The sequence below is a fragment of the Salmo salar genome, chromosome 20, assembly GCF_965601325.2.
Source record: "Salmo salar chromosome 20, fSalSal1, whole genome shotgun sequence".
NCBI classification, from domain to species: domain Eukaryota; kingdom Metazoa; phylum Chordata; class Actinopteri; order Salmoniformes; family Salmonidae; genus Salmo; species Salmo salar.
In genome coordinates this window covers 3,847,996-3,869,562 of record NC_138310.1, presented here as the reverse complement: position 1 = coordinate 3,869,562, position 21,567 = coordinate 3,847,996, and the positions used below count along the sequence as shown (strand labels likewise).

General features: G+C 44.5%; 1 protein-coding gene across 5 annotated transcripts in view; it reads left to right on the top strand.

Annotated features, from left to right (window-relative positions):
- Window positions 1-21,567, top strand: part of LOC106579820 (serine/threonine-protein kinase TAO3) — a 134,069-nt gene that overhangs the window by 68,964 nt on the left and 43,538 nt on the right. For 4 of the 5 annotated variants that reach the window (XM_014160025.3, XM_014160027.3, XM_045704275.2 and 1 more), the window contains 9 exons: window positions 4,901-5,133; window positions 8,419-8,490; window positions 9,075-9,176; window positions 9,807-9,852; window positions 11,680-11,776; window positions 12,721-12,834; window positions 14,786-14,877; window positions 17,241-17,334; window positions 20,430-20,511. In XM_014160025.3, the coding sequence (XP_014015500.1) occupies window positions 5,002-5,133; window positions 8,419-8,490; window positions 9,075-9,176; window positions 9,807-9,852; window positions 11,680-11,776; window positions 12,721-12,834; window positions 14,786-14,877; window positions 17,241-17,334; window positions 20,430-20,511 (831 nt within the window). In that variant the 5' untranslated portion in view covers window positions 4,901-5,001. Of the gene's footprint in view, window positions 1-4,900; window positions 5,134-8,418; window positions 8,491-9,074; window positions 9,177-9,806; window positions 9,853-11,679; window positions 11,777-12,720; window positions 12,835-14,785; window positions 14,878-14,959; window positions 14,976-17,240; window positions 17,335-20,429; window positions 20,512-21,567 lie in introns of those variants that run through there. The other variant, XM_082966149.1, reaches the window with a different exon arrangement.

Genomic DNA, 21,567 nt, shown 5'->3' with positions numbered 1-21,567 from the left:
AGCTCATGAGAATTATGATGATGATTGTTGTCTGTGACTGTTTCTGCCTGGGTACACTCGCTGTGTGTGTAGGGTTGAGCGGTATGCAGATGTTCATACTGTCATAATGTTTCTGTACCATACCGAGGTATATGGTATTACCGGAAGTGCACAAAAGGGGTGCTATGTATACTGAACAAAAATATAAACGTGACAATTTCAAGGATTTGACTGAGTTCATATAAGGAAATCAGGCAATTATAAATGAATTAATTAGGCCCTAATCTATGGATTTCACATGACTGGGAATACAGATATGCATCTGTTGATCACAGATACACTTTATATACAAAAGTATGTGTACACCCCTTCAAATTAGTGTATTCAGCTATTTCAGCCACACCCGTTGCTGACGGGTGTATAAAATAGAGCACACAGACATGCAAACTCAATAGACAAACACTGGCAGTAGAATGTCCTTACTGAAGAGCTCAGTGACTTTCAACGTGGCACCGTCATAGGATGCCACCTTTCCTACAAGTCAGTATATCAAATTCCTGCCCTGCTAGCGCTGCCCCGGTCAACTGTAAGTACTTTTATTGTGAAGCGGAAATGTCTAGGAGCAACAACAGCTCAGCCGCGAGGTGGTAGGCCACACAACATCACAGAACGGGACCACCGAGTGCTGAAGGGTGCATCAATCGTCTGTCCTCGAACTCACTACCGAGTTCCAAACTGCCTCTGGAAGCAACGTTAGCACAAGAACTGTTCGTCAGGAGCTTCATGAAATGGGTTTGGAAACGCCGCCGTTGGACTCTGGAGCAGTGTAAACGGGTTTTCTGGAGTGATGAATCACGCTTCACCTGGATTTGACGGATACCAGGAGAATGCTACCTGCACCAATGCATACTGCCAACTGTCAGATTTGGTGGAGGAGGAATAATGGTCAGGGGCTATTCTTCATGGTTCGGGCTAGGCATCTTAACGCTACAGCATACAATGACATTCTAGATGATTCTGCGCTTCCAACTTTGTGGCAACAGTTTGGGGAAGGCCCTTTCCTGTTTCAGCATGACAATGGCCCTTTCCTGTTTCAGCATGACAATGCCCGTGTGCAAAAAGCGAGGTCCATACAGAAATGTTTTGTCGATCGGTGTGGAAGAACTTGACAGTCCTTCACAGAGCCCTGACCTCAACCCCATCGAACACCTTTGGGATGAATTGGAATGCTGACTGCGAGTCAGGCCTAATCGCCCAACATCAGTGCCCGACCTCACTAATGCTCTTGTGGCTGAATGGAAGGAAGTCCCAGCAGCAATGTTCCAACATCTAGTGGAAAACCTTCCCAAAAGAGTGGAAGCTGTTATAGCAGCAAAGGGAGGACCAACTCCATAATAATGCTCATGATTTTGGAATCGGATGTTCGACGAGCATGTGTCCACATACTTTTGGTCATGTAGTGTACCATTAAAAGAAAAGGTAGGGGCGTGAATCAGAAAAGCATTTAGTATCTGGTGTGACCACCTTTTGTCTCATGCATAAAGTTGATTAGGCTGTTGATTGTGGCCTGTGGAATGTTGTCCCACTCCTCTTCAATGGCTGTGCAAAGTTGCTGGACATTGGTGGGAACTGGAACATGCTGTCGTACACATCCCCAACATGCTCAATGGGTGAGGTCTGGTGAGTATGCAGGCCATGGAAGAACTGCCGACACATTCAGCTTCTAGGAATTGTGTACAGATCCTTGTGACATTGGGCCGTGTATTATCATGCAGAAACATGAGCTGAGGCCGGTGGACGGTTGGCAGGACAATGGGCCTCAGGATCTCGTCACATTATCTCTGTGCATTCAATTTGCCATTGATAAAATGCAATTGTGTTCGTTGTCTGTAGCTCATACCTGCCCATACCATAACCCCACTGCCACCATGGGACACTCTGTTCACAATGTTGACATCAGCAAACCGCTCGCCCACACGACGCCATACACATTGCCTGCGGTTGTGAGGCCGTTTGGACATACTGCCAAATTCTCTTAAAAAGCGTTGGAGGCAGATTATGGTAGTTTCAATCATCTGGTAACAGCTCTGGTGGACATTCCTGCAATCAGCATGCCAATTGCACGCTTCCTCAAAACCTGAGACATCTGTGGCATCGTGTTGTGACAAAACTGCACATATTAGTGGCCTTTTATTGTCCCCAGCACAAGGTGCACCTGTGTAATGTTACATTCTGTTTAATCAGCTTCTTGATGTGCCACACTTGTCAGGTGGATGGATTGGCAAGCAGAAATGCTTACTTACAGGGATGTAAACAAATTTGTGCACAACAAGTAAGCTTTTTGTGCATGTGGAAAAAATCTGGTATCTTCTATCTCAGCTCATGGAACATGGGTACAACACTTTACATGTTGCGTTTATATATTTTTCTCAGTGTACACTTTTTTTCTACGCACTAAACAATTTAGGCAACGGGAATCTTGATCCAGAAGGGGATTGAATGTCTCTGCTGTAACCAAAAAGCTTGATCTTGACATCTAACCACTTACAGTGGCTTGCGAAAGTATACACCCCCCTTGGCATTTTTCCTATTTTGTTGCCATACAACCTGGAATTAAAATGGATTTTGGGGGGGTTGTATCATTTAATTTAAACAACATGCTTACCATGTTGAAGATGCAAAATATTTTTTATTGTGAAACAAACAAGAAATAAGACAACTGAAAAATTTGAGCGTGCATAACTATTCACACCCCCTAAAGTCAATACTTTGTAGAGCCACCTTTTGCAGTAATTACAGCTTCAGGTCTCTTGGGGTATGTCTCTCTAAGCTTGGCACATCTAGCCACCGGGATTTTTTTCCCATTCTTCAAGGCAAAACTGCTCCAGCTCCTTCAAGTTGGATGAGTTCCACAAGTGTACAGCAATCTTTAAGTCATACCACAGATTCTGAATTGGATTGAAGTCTGGGCTTTCACTAGGCCATTCCAAGACATTTCCAAGTTTCCCCTTAAACCACTCGAGTGTTGATTTAGCAGTATGCTTAGGGTCATTGTCCTGCTGGAAGGTGAACCTCCGTCCCAGTCACAAATCTCTGGAAGACTGAAACAGGTTTCCCCTCAAGAATTTCCCTGTATTTAGCGTCATCCTTCAATTCTGACCAATTTCCCAGTCCCTGCCGATGAAAAACATCCCCACAGCATGATGCTGCCACCACCATGCTTCACTGGGGATGGTGTTCTCGGGGTGATGAGTGGTGTTGGATTTGTGCCAGACATAGCGTTGTCCTTGATGGCCAAAAAGCTCAATTTTAGTCTCATCTGACCAGAGTATCTCCCACATGCCTTTTGGCGAACACCATACGTGTTTGTTTATTTTTTTCTTTAAGCAATGGCTTTTTTCTGGCCACTCTTCCGTAAAGCCAAGCTCTGTGGAGTGTACGGCTTAAAATGGTCCTAAAGACAGATATTCCAATCTCGGCTGTGGAGCTTTGCAGCTCCTTCAGGGTTATTTTTGGTCTCTTTGTTGCCTCTCTGATTAATGCCCTCCTTGCCTGGTCCGTGAGTTTTGGTGGTCGGCCCTCTCTTGGCAGGTTTGTTGTGGTGCCGTATTCTTTCCATTTTTTAATAATGGGTTTAATGGTGCTCTGTGGGATGTTCAAAATTTCAGATATTTTTTTAGAACCCAACCCTGATCTGTACATTTCCACAACTTTGGCCCTGACCTGTTTGGAGAGCTCCTTGGACTTCATAGTGCCACTTGCTTGGTGGTGCCCCTTGCTTAATGGTGTTGCAGACTCTGGGGCCTTTCAGAACAGGTGTCTATATGCGTAGATCATGTGACAGATCATGTGAGACTTATGGCACACAGGTGGACTTTATTTAACTAATTATGTGACTTCTGAAGGTTATTGGTTGCACCAGATCTTATTTAGGGGATTCAAAGCAAAGGGGGTGAATACATATGCACGCACCACTTTTCCGTTTTGAATTTCTTTGAATTTTTTGAAACAAGTAATTTTTTTTCATTTCACTTCACCAATTTGGACTATTTTGTGTATGTCTATTACATGAAATACAAATAAAACTCCATTTAAATTACAGGTTGTAATGCAAGAAAATAGGGGAAACGCAGAGGGGGGTGAATACTTTTGCAAGGCATTGTAGCTAGAAAGTTACCAAACCAGTTAATGCATAGCTGGAACCGTGAACTGGATATCATTTGTCACATCTTAGATTTCTTCTAGTTCTAGTTTATAAGCAGTAGCGTAGAATGGACTCAAGCAGCATCTGCCTAAGTTATTCCCAACACTAAAAAAATACAAAAAATACTATATATAATATTTTTTACGGTATTGGAAATCATATTGTCAGTATTTGGAAATACCCCGGTATACGGTATAAACGGTATATCGCCCAAGCCTGTGTGTGTGTGTGTGTGTGTGTGTGTGTGTGTGATCACGTGGCGTTCTCTATTCTCTCTCTGTGTGGAAGTGTGTGGAAGTGATGCACCAATGACTCACAGCGAGCGGCTGCAGCTGTCCTGTGTGTGTGAGTGATTTTTCTGCATGGTTGAACAACAGGACCAGACAGTGAGCATGACCATCTCCTTCCCTTTCCTCTACCCTGCCAACTGTCCACGTGACAAACACACACACACGTTAAATGGAGATGAGTAGAATACGTTTGTAGACAGGGGTTGTACCGATTCAAAACACTTGATCTGTGTGTATGTTTCTGCATGTTTATCCTGTAGGTCCTGGTTGGTAAATGTCTTCTCGATACGTTCTATTGTCCATTTAGTTGACAATTCATGTTGTGAAGCGATCATATTAATACACCAAACCGATACACTACATGTCAGCTCTTTGTTGTGTGTAGGCCTTACTCCCTCTCAAACGTGTATGTTTGTGTTCCGTCCAGGTTGCTATGGTGAATGTGGGGCGCGTGGATGAGGAGGAGGAGCTGCAGTGAGGTGGAACACCGCGGTAACCACGGTACCGTCTAGCACCCGCCCACCCACCATGCCCTCGTCCACGCGGAAGGGAGTGCCGAAGGACCCCGAACAGGCCGACCTCTTCTTCAAAGATGACCCAGAGGAAGTCTTTTGTGACCTCCACGAGATCGGCCATGGCAGCTTCGGGGCTGTCTACTTTGTACGTGAACTGAGATCCTGACGTAAACAGGTTCTGGGTGTGAGACGTGCACATCAATTTAGCTCTAGTGCCGCTCCAGTTAGGAGGCTAGTAGTGATAAAGTAATAGTAGGGGTTATGCGCTTGAAAGAGTAGCATTGACTCTACTATTACACAGAACTAGCTAGAGTATACTCTATTCATTTTGTGGTTGATGTTAGTGTGTGGCTATGTCAGAGTCCAGGGACAAGATCACACACTTTCTTAAGGTTGTCTGATATTAACTCTCTCTGCTGCCATTTCCGTTAAGTTTCTATGCTGCGTTTTATTATCTGGTTGTCACTAATGACACAAAGCCTTTGATGAGAGAGAGAGAGACTGCCAGCACCAATCCCTCCATCCTTCTCCTCCCTTCCCTCTCCTCCCTTTTCTCTCCTCCCTTCCCTCTACCCCTCTCCTCCCTTTTCTCTTCTCAACCCTCCATTCACCTCTCCCCATCCCTCTCCTCTCCTCCCCATCCCTCTACTACTCTCATCCCTCTCCTCTCCTCCGCATCCCTGCCCTCCCCATCCCTCTCCTACCCTCCCTATCCCTCTCCTACTCCCTCCCCTCATCCCTCCCTCAGCCTCTCCAGATGCAAGGCTGGTGGAGAAAAGGCATACTCGGAAGTCTTTCCTTCTAAGACAGCTGTTTTGTGGGTTATGTGGGGAGGCCAGCTGGCAATGGATGGATGGATGGATGGATGGATGGATGGATGGATGGATGGATGGATGGATAGATGGATGGATAGATAGATAGATAATAGGGCATTACTACTACATCAAATCCAGTCAGTTTCACATAAGGCTACAGGACTCAATGTCAGCCTAGCAGTCTGGCTGTAATGGCTGGCAATAGAGTCCTGGTGCCTTTTATTGTCCCCCTTGACACTGTTCTTTTGATAGTAGTGCAGGATATTTTACTGGACCTGGGTTGGCAGGCGTTACTGCTCTTCTGAGTTCAGTCATCTACCAGACAAGGCTACAGTAATAGAATTACAAAAATTGACATTTTTTTTAAGCGGCAATCTGGGATTCGAAAAACAACAGAGGTCAATGGCTATGTATCATTCATTTAAAAGTCCAGAAATACATGTGCCAATCCCAGATTAACCCCTTTTAAGTGTTCCAGTCAAATTGCCGTAGTCTAAATATTTTTTTTTATCCTGTTCTAGTAATTAAATTTCTATGGCAAAAGTACCATGTCAGCAAACCCCACTGTGTGAGGATGAGGTGGTCAGTTTGTCTAGCTGATATGGCTGGCTATGATGAAATCCTTGTGCCTTTATTGTGGTCATTGACACACTTCTCTATCCAGCTGTCTGTGATCTACAAGAATAGCTTATTGGGAGTTTTAGCTAGTTTTACAGGGATTTTTCTGCCATTGAAATTATTGGGCTGGCCACCAAACGATTTTTCAGGTCGCTTAAATCCAAACAGTGTAAAAAAAAAAAATGCTTTCAGTGTAAACTTCAATGGCTTAAAACAGATATAACATATGGAAAATATTCAGACCCCTTGACTTGTTCCACATTTTGTTACATTAGTATTATTCTAAAATGGATTTAAAAAAAATCCTCATCAATCTACACACAATACCCCATAATGACAAAGCAAAAACTGTTTTTGCTAATTTATAAAAAATAAAAACCGGAAATATCACATTTACGTAAGTATTCAGACCATTTACTCAGTACTTTGTTGAAGCACATTTGGCAGCGATTACAGTCTGGAGTGTTCTTGGATATGATGCTACAAGCTTGGCACACCTGTATTTGGGGAGTTTAAATATTATGGGGTATTGTGTGTAGATTGCTGAGTATATATTTTTTTTTATCCATTTAAGAATAAGGCTGTAACGTAACAAAATGTCGAAAAGTCAAAGGGTCTGAATACTTTCCGAAGGCACTGTATGTATAATCTATGAGAACTAACAATCACCAAAATAAGAGCTAGACATTCAAGGAGAATTGCAAAGTCCAAAAACAATGAATGTAGCAGTACCGTTCAAAAGTTTGGGGTCACTTAGAAATGTCCTTGTTTTTGAAAGAAAAGCTATTTTTTGGTCCATTAAAATAACATCAAATTGATCAGAAATACAGTGTAGCCGTTGTTAATGTTGTAAATCACTATTGTAGCTGGAAACCTAAATCTTTCATTTGGAAGCTAAAATTACATTTAATCTTTTCACAAATAGTTTCATATGTAAACATTTAAATTGCACAACAATTCCATGTGAATCTGATAACTATAATGTGTAGACTTTCCCAGATACAGTTTATGTCGTCCTGTCATTAGTAAGAATGTCTCAGACGCCAACTGATCTGACATAATATTCATTAAGTACCAACGCATATTTTCAACTGGTTGGATTATCGAAATATGGTTCCTTTCCCCCCACCTTTTGATGTTCCCAGACTCTATATGTATGTTTAACAGACTTTTCAAGAGTTCTTCTGTAGAGTCAAGAGAGAGGAAAGGGAGAAGGGTATTTATTGGGGGGGGGTCATAAACCTACCCACAGGCCAACGTCATGACACATCATACCACGCACAATATTCACTTAGTTCACTAATTTTGCCCATTTTAACTTTCCGTCAAACAGTTACTGAATGCCTGTCTACATGCTTTATATAGCAAGCCATGGTCATGTGACTGTCTGTAGGAGCAAACCATTTTTGTTAATGGGGTGGTGTACATAATAAAGTGGCTTGTAACTGTATAAAGATGTATCACTATAATTTGACCCATTTGTACCGGCTTTTAGACTCCAACTGGATGCTAGCCAGCTGTCTATGTTTCAGATACTTATTGAATTGAATATCAAGTGCTCCTCTTGGGTTTACAAATGAATTGACTCTGGCAAGGACTATTCACTTACTACTAGTAATTTACTAAATGTGAACTGCAGCTCAATCTGGTTAACAAATGATGATCTTTCCTAGTGGGTCTTAATACTGATGACGGCTCTATAAAAGACGAGCCCATATCCTGTATTCATACCACTGTGGTGTATTTATATAGAGATGCCTGTTCTCACATCCACCCTCTCATCTCTCTCTCTTTGTCTCTCTCGCTCTCTCTCTGTCTCTCTCTCTGTCTCTCTCTCTGTCTCTCTCTCTGTCTCTCTCTCTGTCTCTCTCTCTCTGTCTTGCACTCTCTCGCTTTCTCTCTCTGTCTATCTCTCTCTCGTTCTCACTCACACCCTCTGCTGTCTCTCTGTCTCGTTCTCACTCACTCACCCTCCCCTGTCTCTCTCTCTCCTACAGGCCAGAAACTCCTACTCCAAAGAGGTGGTGGCCATCAAGAAGATGTCCTACAATGGCAAACAGACCACCGAGGTGAGAGGACAACTCCAACACACATTAAAGTCACTCACTGACTGCTATACTGGCCAAACCAAGTCACTCAGTGTGTCCACTATAACAGTCACACCTAAGGTTAAACATTCCCTGGCCAGCTCTCACTTGCTCAGAAGTCACTCTGACCACAGATGGTCACATCTCACTTTGGACTCAAACTAGAATGGTCATGCCTCAGGCCTTGAAACGGCACTAACTTACTTGGAACTCATTCCCACTGTCTGCTTTATCAGTCACACCTCAGTCCTTGAAACAGAGGTTCAACTTTCCATGGACAACACTCACTCAGTCTGAGGTCCTTCCCTATGGACATTATGATGGTCACAACTCACTATCTTTGAACTCACAACCTGGCCTTTTGAACGGTCACATCTCAGGCATTGTAACAGAGGTTCAACATTCCCTGTGATCCACAAGGCCTTGTGTTGAGATTTATGTTAGGGTTGGGGTCAAGGGTTAGGTTCAAACTCCCCTCTTGTGTAACTGTAACGGACCTATCCATAAACTCTCTCTCTCTCTCACACTTTCTCTGTCTCCTTCTCCCTCCTTCCTTTTCTCCTCAGAAATGGCAGGACATCATCAAGGAGGTCAAGTTTTTGGAGCAGCTGCGCCACCCAAACACCATTGAGTATAAAGGCTGCTACTTGAAGGATAACACTGCCTGGGTCAGTGGACTGTGGCAGAGCTGCATCAATGTCTTCCTCTCAATTTCAATTCAATTCTAAGGGCTTTATTGGCATGGGGAACATGTGTTAACATTGCCAAAGCAAGTGAAGTAGATAATATATAAAAGTGAAATAAACAATAAAAATGAACAGTAAACATTACACTCACAAATTCCAAAAGAATAAAGGCATTTCAAATGTCATATATCTATGTAGTGTTGTAATGATGTGCAAATGGTTAAAGTACAACAGGGGAAATGAATAAACATACATATGGGTTGTATTTACAACGGTGTTTGTTCTTCACCGATTGCCCTTTTCTTGTGGCAACAGGTCACAAATCTTGCTGCTGTGATTGTACACTCTGGTATTTCACCCAGTAGATATGGGAGTTTATCAAAATTTGATTTGTTTTCAAATTCTTTCTGAGTCTGTGTAATCTGAGGGAAATATGTGTCTCTAATATGGTCATACATTTGGCAGGAGGTTAGGAAGTGCAGCTCAGTTTCCACCTCATTTTGTGGGCAGGCTCTCTCTCTCTTTCTCTCCACCTCTCTTTCACACATTGTCTCTGTGCACTCTCAATTTTTTGTTATAAACTTCTGACCTTTCTCTCTCTGTCTCCTCCAGCTGGTGATGGAGTACTGCCTAGGCTCCGCATCAGATTTACTAGAGGGTGAGTAGTGCACACACACACACACAGTTCATCCAAAGAACATTTTTGACTACAAAATCCAAACACAACGAAAATAGCTGGATGCTTTCAGAGCATGTGCTCAATGAATCTATTAATGATTCAACATTCATGGTTAGCGATGAGCCTTTTCTCTAAACTCTCCACGCAATATTCCACTATGAATGTTCCTGTTCAGTCTCCCAACATTCTTGACCTTGCCCCGGGGTGTGTGTGTGTGTGTGTGTGTGTGTGTGTGTGTGTGGGGGGGGGGGGGGGGGAACTCAGCAAAAAAATAAATGTCCCTTTTTCAGGACCCTGTCTTTCAAAGATAATTCGTAAAAATCCAAGTAACTTCACAGATCTTCATTGTAAAGGGTTTAAACACTGTTTCCCATACTTGTTCAATGAACCATAAACAATTAATGAACATGCACCTGTGGAACGGTCGTTAAGACACTAACAGCTTACAGATGGTACTGCCCGAGTTACACCAGGAACACACAATCCCTCCATCAGTGCTCAGACTGTCCGCAATAGGCTGAGAGAGGCTGGACTGAGGACTTGTAGGCCTGTTGTAAGGCAGGTCCTCACCAGACATCACCGGCAACAACGTCGTCTATGGGCACAAACCCACCGTCGCTGGACCAGACAGGACTGGCAAAAAGTGCTCTTCACTGACGAGTCGCGGTTTTCCCTCACCAGGGGTGATGGTCGGATTTGCGTTTATCGCGAATCCTGAGTCCAGAGGCCTGTACTGTGGAGCGGGATCGATTTGGAGGTGGAGGGTCCGTCATGGTCTGGGGCGGTGTGTCTTGCAGGCAATCTCAACGCTGTGCGTTACAGGGAAGACATTCTCCTCCCTCATGTGGTACCCTTCCTGCAGGCTCATCCTTACATGACCCTCCAGCATGACAATGCCACCAGCCATACTGCTCGTTCTGTGCGTGATTTCCTGCAAGATAGGAATGTCAGTGTTCTGCCATGGCCAGCGAAGAGCCCCGACCTCAATCCCATTGAGCTCATCTGGGACCTGTTGGATCGGAGGGTAAGGGCTAAGGCCATTCCCCTAAGAAATGTCTGGGAACTTGGTGGAAGAGTGGGGTAACATCTCACAGCAAGAACTGGCAAATCTGGTGCAGTCCATGAAGAGGAGATGCACTGCAGTACTTAATGCCGCTGGTGGCCACACCAGATACTGACTGTTACTTTTGATTTTGACCCCCCTTTGTTCAGGGACACATTATTCCATTTATGTTAGTCACATGTCTGTGGAACTTGTTCAGTTTATGTCTCAGTTGTTGAATCTTATGTTCATACAAATATTTACACATGTTAAGTTTGCTTAAAATAAACGCAGTTGACAGTGAGAGGACGTTTCTTTTTGTTGCTGAGTTTGTTTATATATATATATATATATATATATATATATATATATATATATATATATATATATAGCACTTGTGTTTGTGTCCCATCCTGGCTGTCATGGATACCTTTTTAAACAGCCATGATGGTGTGTGTGAAGTGCTGTTGATAATTCTCCATTGTAGTTCCACTTTGCCATTTAACTCCTTGGCAAGGCTTTGCTCTACTAGCCTGGTCCCAGATCGGTTTGCGTTTTCTTAACACCTCTCTATAGTCATTGAGTGAGCAAGATGGCACAAACAGATCTGGGACCAGGCTATAGTTCTACCAGAGCCCTGAATGTGTTTTATAACCCTAATATCCCAACCCTTTACCCAATAGCCAGATGCTGTTGGGGTTGTTTGTGGTCGTGTGTAAATCAGGAAGTTTTCCTCTTTTGGTTTATTTTTCTAACCTCTCTAGTTCATAAGAAACCGCTCCAAGAGATTGAAATTGCTGCCATAACCCATGGTGCCTTGCAGGGACTGGCTTACCTACATTCCCGTAATATGATTCACAGGTGAGTGGTCGGTCGGGTCTACCTGTCTGTTTCCACATTAAAATGTTCCTCGACAACAGATTTTAAAAGTTTGAACTGATGCTGAGACGATAAGTGGTGTCTCTCTTGTCACAGCTAGGTAATGATGATGTCATCAGAGATAACGGCTCTGATACAGTTATATCTGGCAATCCTTATCTCAGTTCAATGTGCATTCCAACAAGCCCTCTTGAACGTCACTAATGGAGATTGTTATTATGTGCTGAAGCCCGTATCATTTTACTATGTTCCCATAAAGACACGTATCCCTCTTTTATTATACACAAATAGGATGGGCATCCACTATTACATTAGTAATTCCCAAGCCCTAAATTCTCTGACAAGCATTGTTTTACTACAGGTCGTTATGTCGCTGATTAAAATGTAGGCCTATGTTCAAAGTTGAGGGAAAAAAAACGTATTAAATAAAAATGATTCCCCACAGAATTTCATAAATGAATTGTAAGGTTTTATGCCTCAAAAGTAGACTTAAAAAGTGTCATCTCACTTTTTTCTGTGCTCAAGGAAGTGTCTTTATTAATAAGCTGGAGTTGTTATTCACAACGTTTCAACCACATTCTTCCTGGAGTTGAGCTCCTGTCATCTGCTTTTTGGATATATCATAGATAATTAAATAACAAAGAAAGAGAAGTATACAACAAACATATTGTATCACTTTACAATGTCCGTCTTTATTTGTGCATTCATAAAACCTTTATAAAGGCTTCATAATACGTCCTAACAATATCCCACCACCCTGACCATGCTGTCTGTTGTCCCTTCCTTCTCTCTCTCTCTCTCTCTCTCTCTCTCTCTCTCTGTGTGTCTCTGTGTCTCTGTGTCTCTCTGTCTCTCTGTCTCTCTGTCTCTCTGTGTCTCTGTGTCTCTGTGTCTCTCTCTCTGTCTCTCTCTCTCTCTCTCTCTAGAGATGTAAAAGCTGGAAACATCCTGCTAACAGAGCCAGGCCTGGTCAAACTGGCAGACTTCGGCTCTGCCTCTATAGCTTCTCCTGCCAACTCCTTCGTAGGAACACCTTACTGGTCAGTACCACCACCACCACTAACACCTTACTGGTCAGTACCACCACCACACCACTAACACCTTACTGGTCAGTACCACCACCACCGCTAACACCTTACTGGTCAGTACTACCACCACCGCCACTAACACCTTACTGGTCAGTACTACCACCACTAACACCTGACTGGTCAGTACCACCACCACCACTAACACCTGACTGGTCAGTACCACCACCACCACTAACACCTGACTGGTCAGTACCACCACCACCACCACTAACACCTGACTGGTCAGTACCACCACCACACCACTAACACCTGACTGGTCAGTACCACCACCACACCACTAACACCTGACTGGTCAGTACCACCACAACCACTAACACCTGACTGGTCAGTACCACCACCACCACCACCACTAACACCTGACTGGTCAGTACCACCACCACCGCCACTAACACCTTACTGGTCAGTACCACCACCACCACTAACACCTTACTGGTCAGTACTACCACCACCACCACTAACACCTGACTGGTCAGTACCACCACCACTAACACCTGACTGGTCAGTACCACCACCACACCACTAACACCTGACTGGTCAGTACCACCACAACACCACTAACACCTGACTGGTCAGTACCACCACAACCACTAACACCTGACTGGTCAGTACCACCACCACCACCACCACTAACACCTGACTGGTCAGTACCACACCACCACCACCACTAACACCTTACTGGTCAGTACCACCACCACCACTAACACCTGACTGGTCAGTACCACCACCACCACCACCACTAACACCTGACTGGTCAGTACCACCACCACCACCAACAACTTACTGGTCAGTACCACCACCACCACCACCACCAACAACTTACTGGTCAGTACCACCACCACCACCACCAACAACTTACTGGTCAGTACCACCACCACCACCACCAACAACTTACTGGTCAGTACCACCACCACCACCACCAACAACTTACTGGTCAGTACCACCACCACCAACACACGGCAGACCACCACCACCACCTTACTGGTCAGTACCACCACCACCAACAACAACTTACTGGTCAGTACCACCACCACCAACAACAACTTACTGGTCAGTACCACCACCACCAACAACAACTTACTGGTCAGTACCACCACCACCACCAACAACAACTTACTGGTCAGTACCACCACCACCACCAACAACAACAACTTACTGGTCAGTACCACCACCACCACCAACAACAACAACTTACTGGTCAGTACCACCACCACCACCAACAACAACAACTTACTGGTCAGTACCACCACCACCACCAACAACAACAACTTACTGGTCAGTACCACCACCACCACCAACAACAACAACTTACTGGTCAGTACCACCACCACCACCAACAACAACGACTTACTGGTCAGTACCACCACCACCACCAACAACAACGACTTACTGGTCAGTACCACCACCACCACCAACAACAACTTACTGGTCAGTACCACCACCAACAACTTACTGGTCAGTACCACCCCGCCAACAACTTACTGGTCAGTACCACCACCGCCACTAACACCTGACTGGTCAGTACCACCACCGCCACTAACACCTGACTGGTCAGTACCCACCTAACACCTGACTGGTCAGTACCACCACCGCCCTAACACCTGATTAGTCAGTACCTAACACAGACACTAACATCTTACTGGTCAGTACCTAACATAGCCACTAACACCTGACTGGTCAGTACCACCACCGCCACTAACACCTGACTGGTCAGTACCACTAACACCTGACTAGTCAGTACCTAACACAACACTAACATCTTACTGGTCAGTACCTAACATACCACTAACACCTGACTGGTCAGTACCACCACTAACACCTGACTGGTCAGTACCACCACCGCCACTAACACCTTACTGGTCAGTACCACCACTAACACCTGTGCACGTCCGTCTGTGTGTACCAGGATGGCCCCGGAAGTGATCCTAGCCATGGATGAGGGTCAGTACGAAGGGAAGATAGACATCTGGTCCCTTGGAATCACCTGCATAGAACTGGGTGAGTTAGTGTACTTCTGTTTTACTGGGAATCACCAGCATAGAACTGGGTGAGTTAGCGTACTTCTGTTTTACTGGGAATCACCTGCATAGAACTGGGTGAGTTAGCGTACTTCTGTTTTACTGGGAATCACCAGCATAGAACTGGGTGAGTTAGCGTACTTCTGTTTTACTGGGAATCACCTGCGTAGAACTGGGTGAGTTAGCATACCTCTGTTTTACTGGGACTCACCTGCATAAAACTGCATTACTTATTAATTACATTTACATTTTAGTTGTTTAGCAGACGCTCTTAGTCAGGGCATTGGTGGGTAGTTACTCCTCTTTGACTCCCTGTAGAGAAGAAAGCCTGCAACTCACCCTCTCAGCTTCTAGTGTAGAAATTATTTTGGACATCTCAGGAGGCATCATTACTTGTTAGGATAACCTACTGTTTTGGCCTGCCTCAGAATGTCAAACAAATAGACATACAGTTGAAGTCGGAAGTTTACATACACCTTAGCCAAATACATTTAAACTCAGTTTCTCACAATTCCTGACATTTAATCCTAGTAAAAATTCCCTGTCTTAGGTCAGTTTGGATCACCACTTTTTTTTAAGAATGTGAAATGTCAGAATAATAGTAGAGAGAATGATTTATTTCAGCTTTTATTTCTTTCGTCACATTCCTAGTGGGTCAGAAGTTTACATCCACTCAATTAGTATTTGGTAGCATTGCCTTTAAATTGTTTAACTTGGGTCCAACATTTTGGGTAGTCTTCCACAAGCTTCCCACAATAAGCTGGGTGAATTTTGGCCCATTCCTCCTAACAGAGCTGGTCTAACTGAGTCAGGTTTGTAGGCCTCCTTGCTCGCACACGCTTTTTCAGTTCTGCCCACAAATGTTCCATAGGATTGAGTCAGGGCTTTGTGATGGCCACTCCAGTACCTTGACTTTGTTGTCCTTAAGCCATTTTTCCACAACTTTGGAAGTATGTTTGGGGTCATTGTCCATTTGGAAGACCCATTTGCGACCAAGCTTTAACTTCCTGACTGATGTCTTGAGATGTTGCTTCAATATATCTGCATAATTTTCCTGCTTCATGATGTACCAGTCCCTCCTGCAGCAAAGCACCCCACACAATATGATGATGCTGCCACCCCTGTGCTTCACGGTTGGGATGGTGTTCTTCGGCTTGCAAGCTTCCCCCTTTTTCCTCCAAACATAACGATGGTCATTATGGCCAAACAGTTCTATTTTTGTTTCATCAGACCAGAGGACATTTCTCCAAAAAGTACGATCTTTGTCCCCATGTGCAGCTGCAAACCGTGGTCTGTTTTTTATTTTTTATTGCGGTTTTGGAGCAGTGGCTTCTTCCTTGTTGAGCGGCCTTTCAGCTTATGTCGATATAGGACTAATTTTATTATGGATATAGGTACTTTTGTACCTGTTTCCTCCAGCATCTTCACAAGGTCCTTTGCTGTTGTTCTGGGATTGATTTGCACTTTTCGCACCAAGTACGTTCATCTCTAGGAGACAGAACGCATCTCCTCCTGAGCGGTATGACGGCTGCGTGGTTCCATGGTGTTTATACTTGCGTACTATTGTTTGTACAGATGAATGCGGTACCTTCAAGTGTTTGGAAATTGCTCCCAAGGATGAACCAGACTTGTGGAGGTTTACAATTTATCGTTCTGAGGTCTTGGCTGATTTCTTTTGATTTTCCCATGATGTCAAGCAAAGAGGCACTGAGTTTGTAGGTAGGCCTTGAAATACATCCACAGGTACACCTCCAATTGACTCAAATGATGTCAATTAGCCTATCAGAAGCTTCTAAAGCCATGACATCATTTTCTGGAATTTTCCAAGCTGTTTAAAGGCACAGTCAACTTAGTGTATGTAAACTTCTGACCCACTGGATTTGAGATACAGTGAGTTATAAGTGAAATAATCTGTTTGTAAACAATTGTTGTAAAATTTACTTGTGTCATGCACAAAGTAGATGTCCTAACAGAAATGTCAAAGCTATAGTTTGTTAACAAGAAACTTGTGGAGTGGTTGAAAAACTAGTTTTAATGACTCCAACATAAGTGTATGCAAACTTCCGACTTCAACTGTAGCTACACCATCTGGCGAGAGGAATGACAGTCCTTCACATTGTTGCTCAATCCTGTTTTTCATGTGATTTAGTTTGGACCTTTATCTATTTCAGAAACTGCATGTGAAAATTCACTCACTCACTCACTCACTCACTCACTCAGTCACTCAGTCACTTATATACAAACACACAGATTATGGGAATTACTAGGTCAATAGTATCTCTTATCTTTCCTATTGGTCAACCAGATATGAACTCCCTCCTAACTCTCTCCCCCCCTCCATAGCGGAGCGGAAACCTCCACTGTTCAACATGAACGCTATGAGTGCCTTATATCACATTGCCCAGAACGACTCTCCCACGCTGCAGTCCAACGAGTGGTAAGTCATCACCATCCCTCCACTGAGCTGTGTGACCACACACACACACACCCAACCACTCGCAGCCCTGGAATTCCCAGTCAAAGTACACTACATGACCAAAAGTATGTGGACACCTGCTCGTTGAACATCTCATTCCAAAATCATGGGCATTTATATGGAGTTGGTCCACCCTTTGCTACTATAACAGCCTCCACTCTTCTGGGAAGGCTTTCCACTAGATGTTGGAACGTTGCTGCTGGGACTTGCTTCCATTCAGCCACAAGAGCATTAGTGAGGTCGGGCACTGATGTTGGGTGATTATGCCTGACTCGCAGTCGGCATTCCAATTCATCCCGAAGGTGTTCGATGGGATTGAGGTCAGGGCTCTGTGCGGGCCAGTAAAGTTCTTCCACACCGATCTCAACAAACCTTTTCTGTATGGATCTCGCTTTGTGAACGGGGGCATTGTCATGCTGAAATAGGACAGGGCCTTCCCCAAACTGTTGCCACAAAGTTGGAAGCATAGAATCGTCTAGAATGTCATTGTATGCTGTAGCATTAAGATATCCCTTCACTGGAACTAAGGGGCCTAGCCCATACACCATGAAAAACATCCCCAGACCATTATTCCTCCTCCACCAAACTTTACAGTTGGCTTTATGCATTTGGGCAGGTAGCATTCTCCTGGCATCCGCCAAACCCAGATTCATCCGTCGGACTGCCAAATGGTGAAGTGTGATTTATAACTCCAGAAAACGCATTTCCACTGCTCCATAATCCAATGGTGGCGAGCTTTACACCACTACAACCAACACTTGGCATTGTGCATGGTGATCTTAGGCTTGTGTGTGGCTGCTCGGCCATGGAAACCCATTTCATGAAACTCCCAACGAGCAGTTATTGTGCTGACGTTGCTTCCAGAGACAGTTTGGGACTTGGTAGTGAGTGTTGCAAGGACAGACATTTATTTTATGCCCTACGCGCTTCAGCACTATGTGGTCCCGTTCTGTGAGCTTGTGTGGCCTACCACTTCGCGTCTGAGTCGTTGTTGCTCCTAGACGTTTCCACTTCACAATAGAAACATTTACAGTTGACCGGGGCAGCTCTAGCAGGGCAGAAATTTGGAAAGGTGGCATCCTATGACGGTGCCACGTTGAAAGTCACTGATCTTCAGTAAGGCCATTCCACTGCCAATGTTTGTCCATGGAGATTGCATGGCTGTGTGATTTATTTTATACAACGGGTGTGGATGAAATAGCCAAATCCACTCATTTGAAGGGGTGTACACATACTTCTGTAAATATTGTATATGTTATGTAATTACCTGAGGGGCCTAGCTGAGGCCTATTTAAAGAATCAGGCTCAAGTACACAGGCTTCTTCTGTAATCTACCATTCACCAAACCACACTCCGTAGGACGGAGAGGGGGATGGAGAGAGGAATGGAGGGAGACAGACAGACAAATGGGTATGGAGGGAGGGAGGGGGGGAGAGAGGGATGCTGGAGAGACAGACAGATGGGTTTGGAGAGAGCGAGGCAGGGAGAGTGGGATGGAGAGAGACAGACAGATGGGTATGGAGAGAACGAGTTAGGGAGAGAGAGGGAGGTAGAGAGGGAGAGAGACAGACAGACAGACAGATGGTATGGAGAGAGGAATGGAGGGAGAGAGACAGATGGGTATGGAGGGAGCAAGGCAGGTAGAGAGGGAGAGAGACAGACAGATGGTATGGAGGTAGCAAGGCAGGTAGAGAGGGAGAGAGACAGACAGACAGATGGTATGGAGGAACAAGGCAGGTAGAGAGAGACAGACAGATGGTATGGAGGGAGCGAGGCAGGTAGAGAGAGAGGGAGAGAGACAGACAGACAGTATGGAGGTAGCAAGGCAGGGAGAGAGACAGACAGATGGTATGGAGGGAGCAAGGCAGGTAGAGGGAGAGAGACAGACAGACATGGTATGGAGGGAGCGAGGCAAGGAGAGAGACAGAAGGATGGAATGAAAGAAGGAAGAGGGAGGCAGAAAGACAGGCAACAATCACACTAGCCCCCCCCCCCCCCCCCCCTCCCTCTGATGGTGTAATGACTGCCAAAGAAGGAAGATCCAGTCCAATATTACTCTACATGTCAACATTTACAATGACATGGCACTACACCCACTATACAGTAGTATCGCACCATAAAGGTGAGAGTTTCTACTAGACCCAAGATAGATATAGGACTTACATGGCTCTAGGAATACATTCCTTTCAACAAATACAGTTCCTTATACTACAGTTGAAACAAGTGGCAGCATACGTCACTCTTTACAAGGGGATTTTCCTGAAGGTGTAAGTGTTTTTTCATCGTCCATGTTCCTTACTGAACAGTGCTACTCATTGTTCTCCAGTGTAGGAGTCAATGTGGCAGTTATGAAACCTAAAGCAAGCAGATTCACAAGTAGCACTCACTCCAAGAAATGAGTTTGATTTTCTATTCATAATGCAAAGATTATGCACACTTTGACAAATTAGCATTAAAAGAAAGCCCTATCCTTGTACTGAAGAGTGTGTGAAGCAGGGTTATGATCCTACCATAGAGATGCATTATAATAATGTTGCATTTAATTCTGTGGGTGCCCCCTCGTCAGTGTGTTGTTGGATGTGTTTCAAACAGGCCTCTGGCATTAACTTAGTCTCTCAGAGCTGAAACTAGCAGAAAAATCACCATGCAGCGTTAGTCTTAAAGAAGACAGGTGTCATGTTGACAAGCAATACAGGTGCTCTCTTAACCCTGACTCTGTGTATACTACTGAATGTATGACACTGACAGATGAAGGTTGAAAGTGACAGCTTTATGTCTTTATGCTCGTTTCTCCCAGAGCTAAGACTAGTACAACATTTAGACAACTATGTGGACTGTATGATGTACCCATGCAAAGAATTTGATGATGGACTTTCAATAACACTGACAGACATGGTGAATAACTATAGAAGCACCGCTTGGCTCTGACTCTGGTTTGAAAGGTGGGAAAGTGGATGTTGACTACTATTGCCTATAGTGCCTGGCTTAATCATTGTTGCATTCTGCTTTCTTCCGTCCCTCCACTCCACCTCTCCATCCCTCTATCCTTCTACGAGGTCGGACCCCTTCCGGAGCTTCGTTGACTGCTGCCTCCTCAAAATTCCTCAGGACAGACCCTCGTCTGGGGAGCTGCTGAGAGTGAGTGCACTTCCTGTTATTTCTGACACCTCACTTCCTGTGTCAGTCTCTCAAAGACCATCTGGATGGTTGCGTCCCAAATTGTATCCTATTCACTATATAGTGCACTACTTTTGACCAGAGCCCTATGGGTAGTAGTGCACTAAGAAGGGAATAGGGTGCCATTTTGGACGCATGACTCACGTCGATGACTCGCGACTCACGTCGATGACTCACGTCGATGACTCACTGCCTCCCACAGCTCTAGAGAAAATATTAATCAAAGATTCCACAGCGGTTATTCCACACACATACACTGGTTCCACAGGGGTTAGGGTTTTGTTGTTTAGTGTTTTTGAACTTTATTTAACATTTTTTGCTGTGCTACATCTCGTGTTAGAGGTTGATAAAGCTTCAAGTGTAAGCTTGCCTGTCTGTGGACACACTAAACATTCTGACCAAGCCCCCTTGACGCACAATGAAAGCTGAAGTCAGCCCCCATAGACCCCCATGAGTTAGAGCACAAAAGCACAGACACACAGTCTTTGTCATTTGTACGTCCTGATCTGCCAATACACTGTGCTCACCTGTGTTCATTGTGTGCATGTGCGTGTGTGTAAGACAAAGATGGCTCCGACAGACATGGCAGCTCTGCTTCTAGCTCCTGAGCAACTTTGCAGTATTTGTTTTTTTGTGTGTTATTTCTTACATTATTAGCCCAGAATGTTTTTTGTGTTATTACATAAAGTCGGAAAGTACTTTTGGATATCAGAGCGGCGGTAACTCACCACCATTACGACCAGGAATACGACTTTCCCAAATTGGATCATTTGTTCTTACCCCCCAGGGCAATTTAACTTATCCCAGAGGCCGCTCCAAGACGCCGCCGGCTGAGAAGAGGTATTCAGAGTGGACTTCTAGTCCCACTCAGGAGGCGTGCACATCCATCGCTTCCGAGTCTATTACTTGCTAATGTTCAGTCTCTGGATAATAAAGTAGACGAGCTCAGGGCAAGGATCTCCTTCAAGAGAGACATCAGGGACTGTAACATACAACATACTCTGTTTCACGGAATCA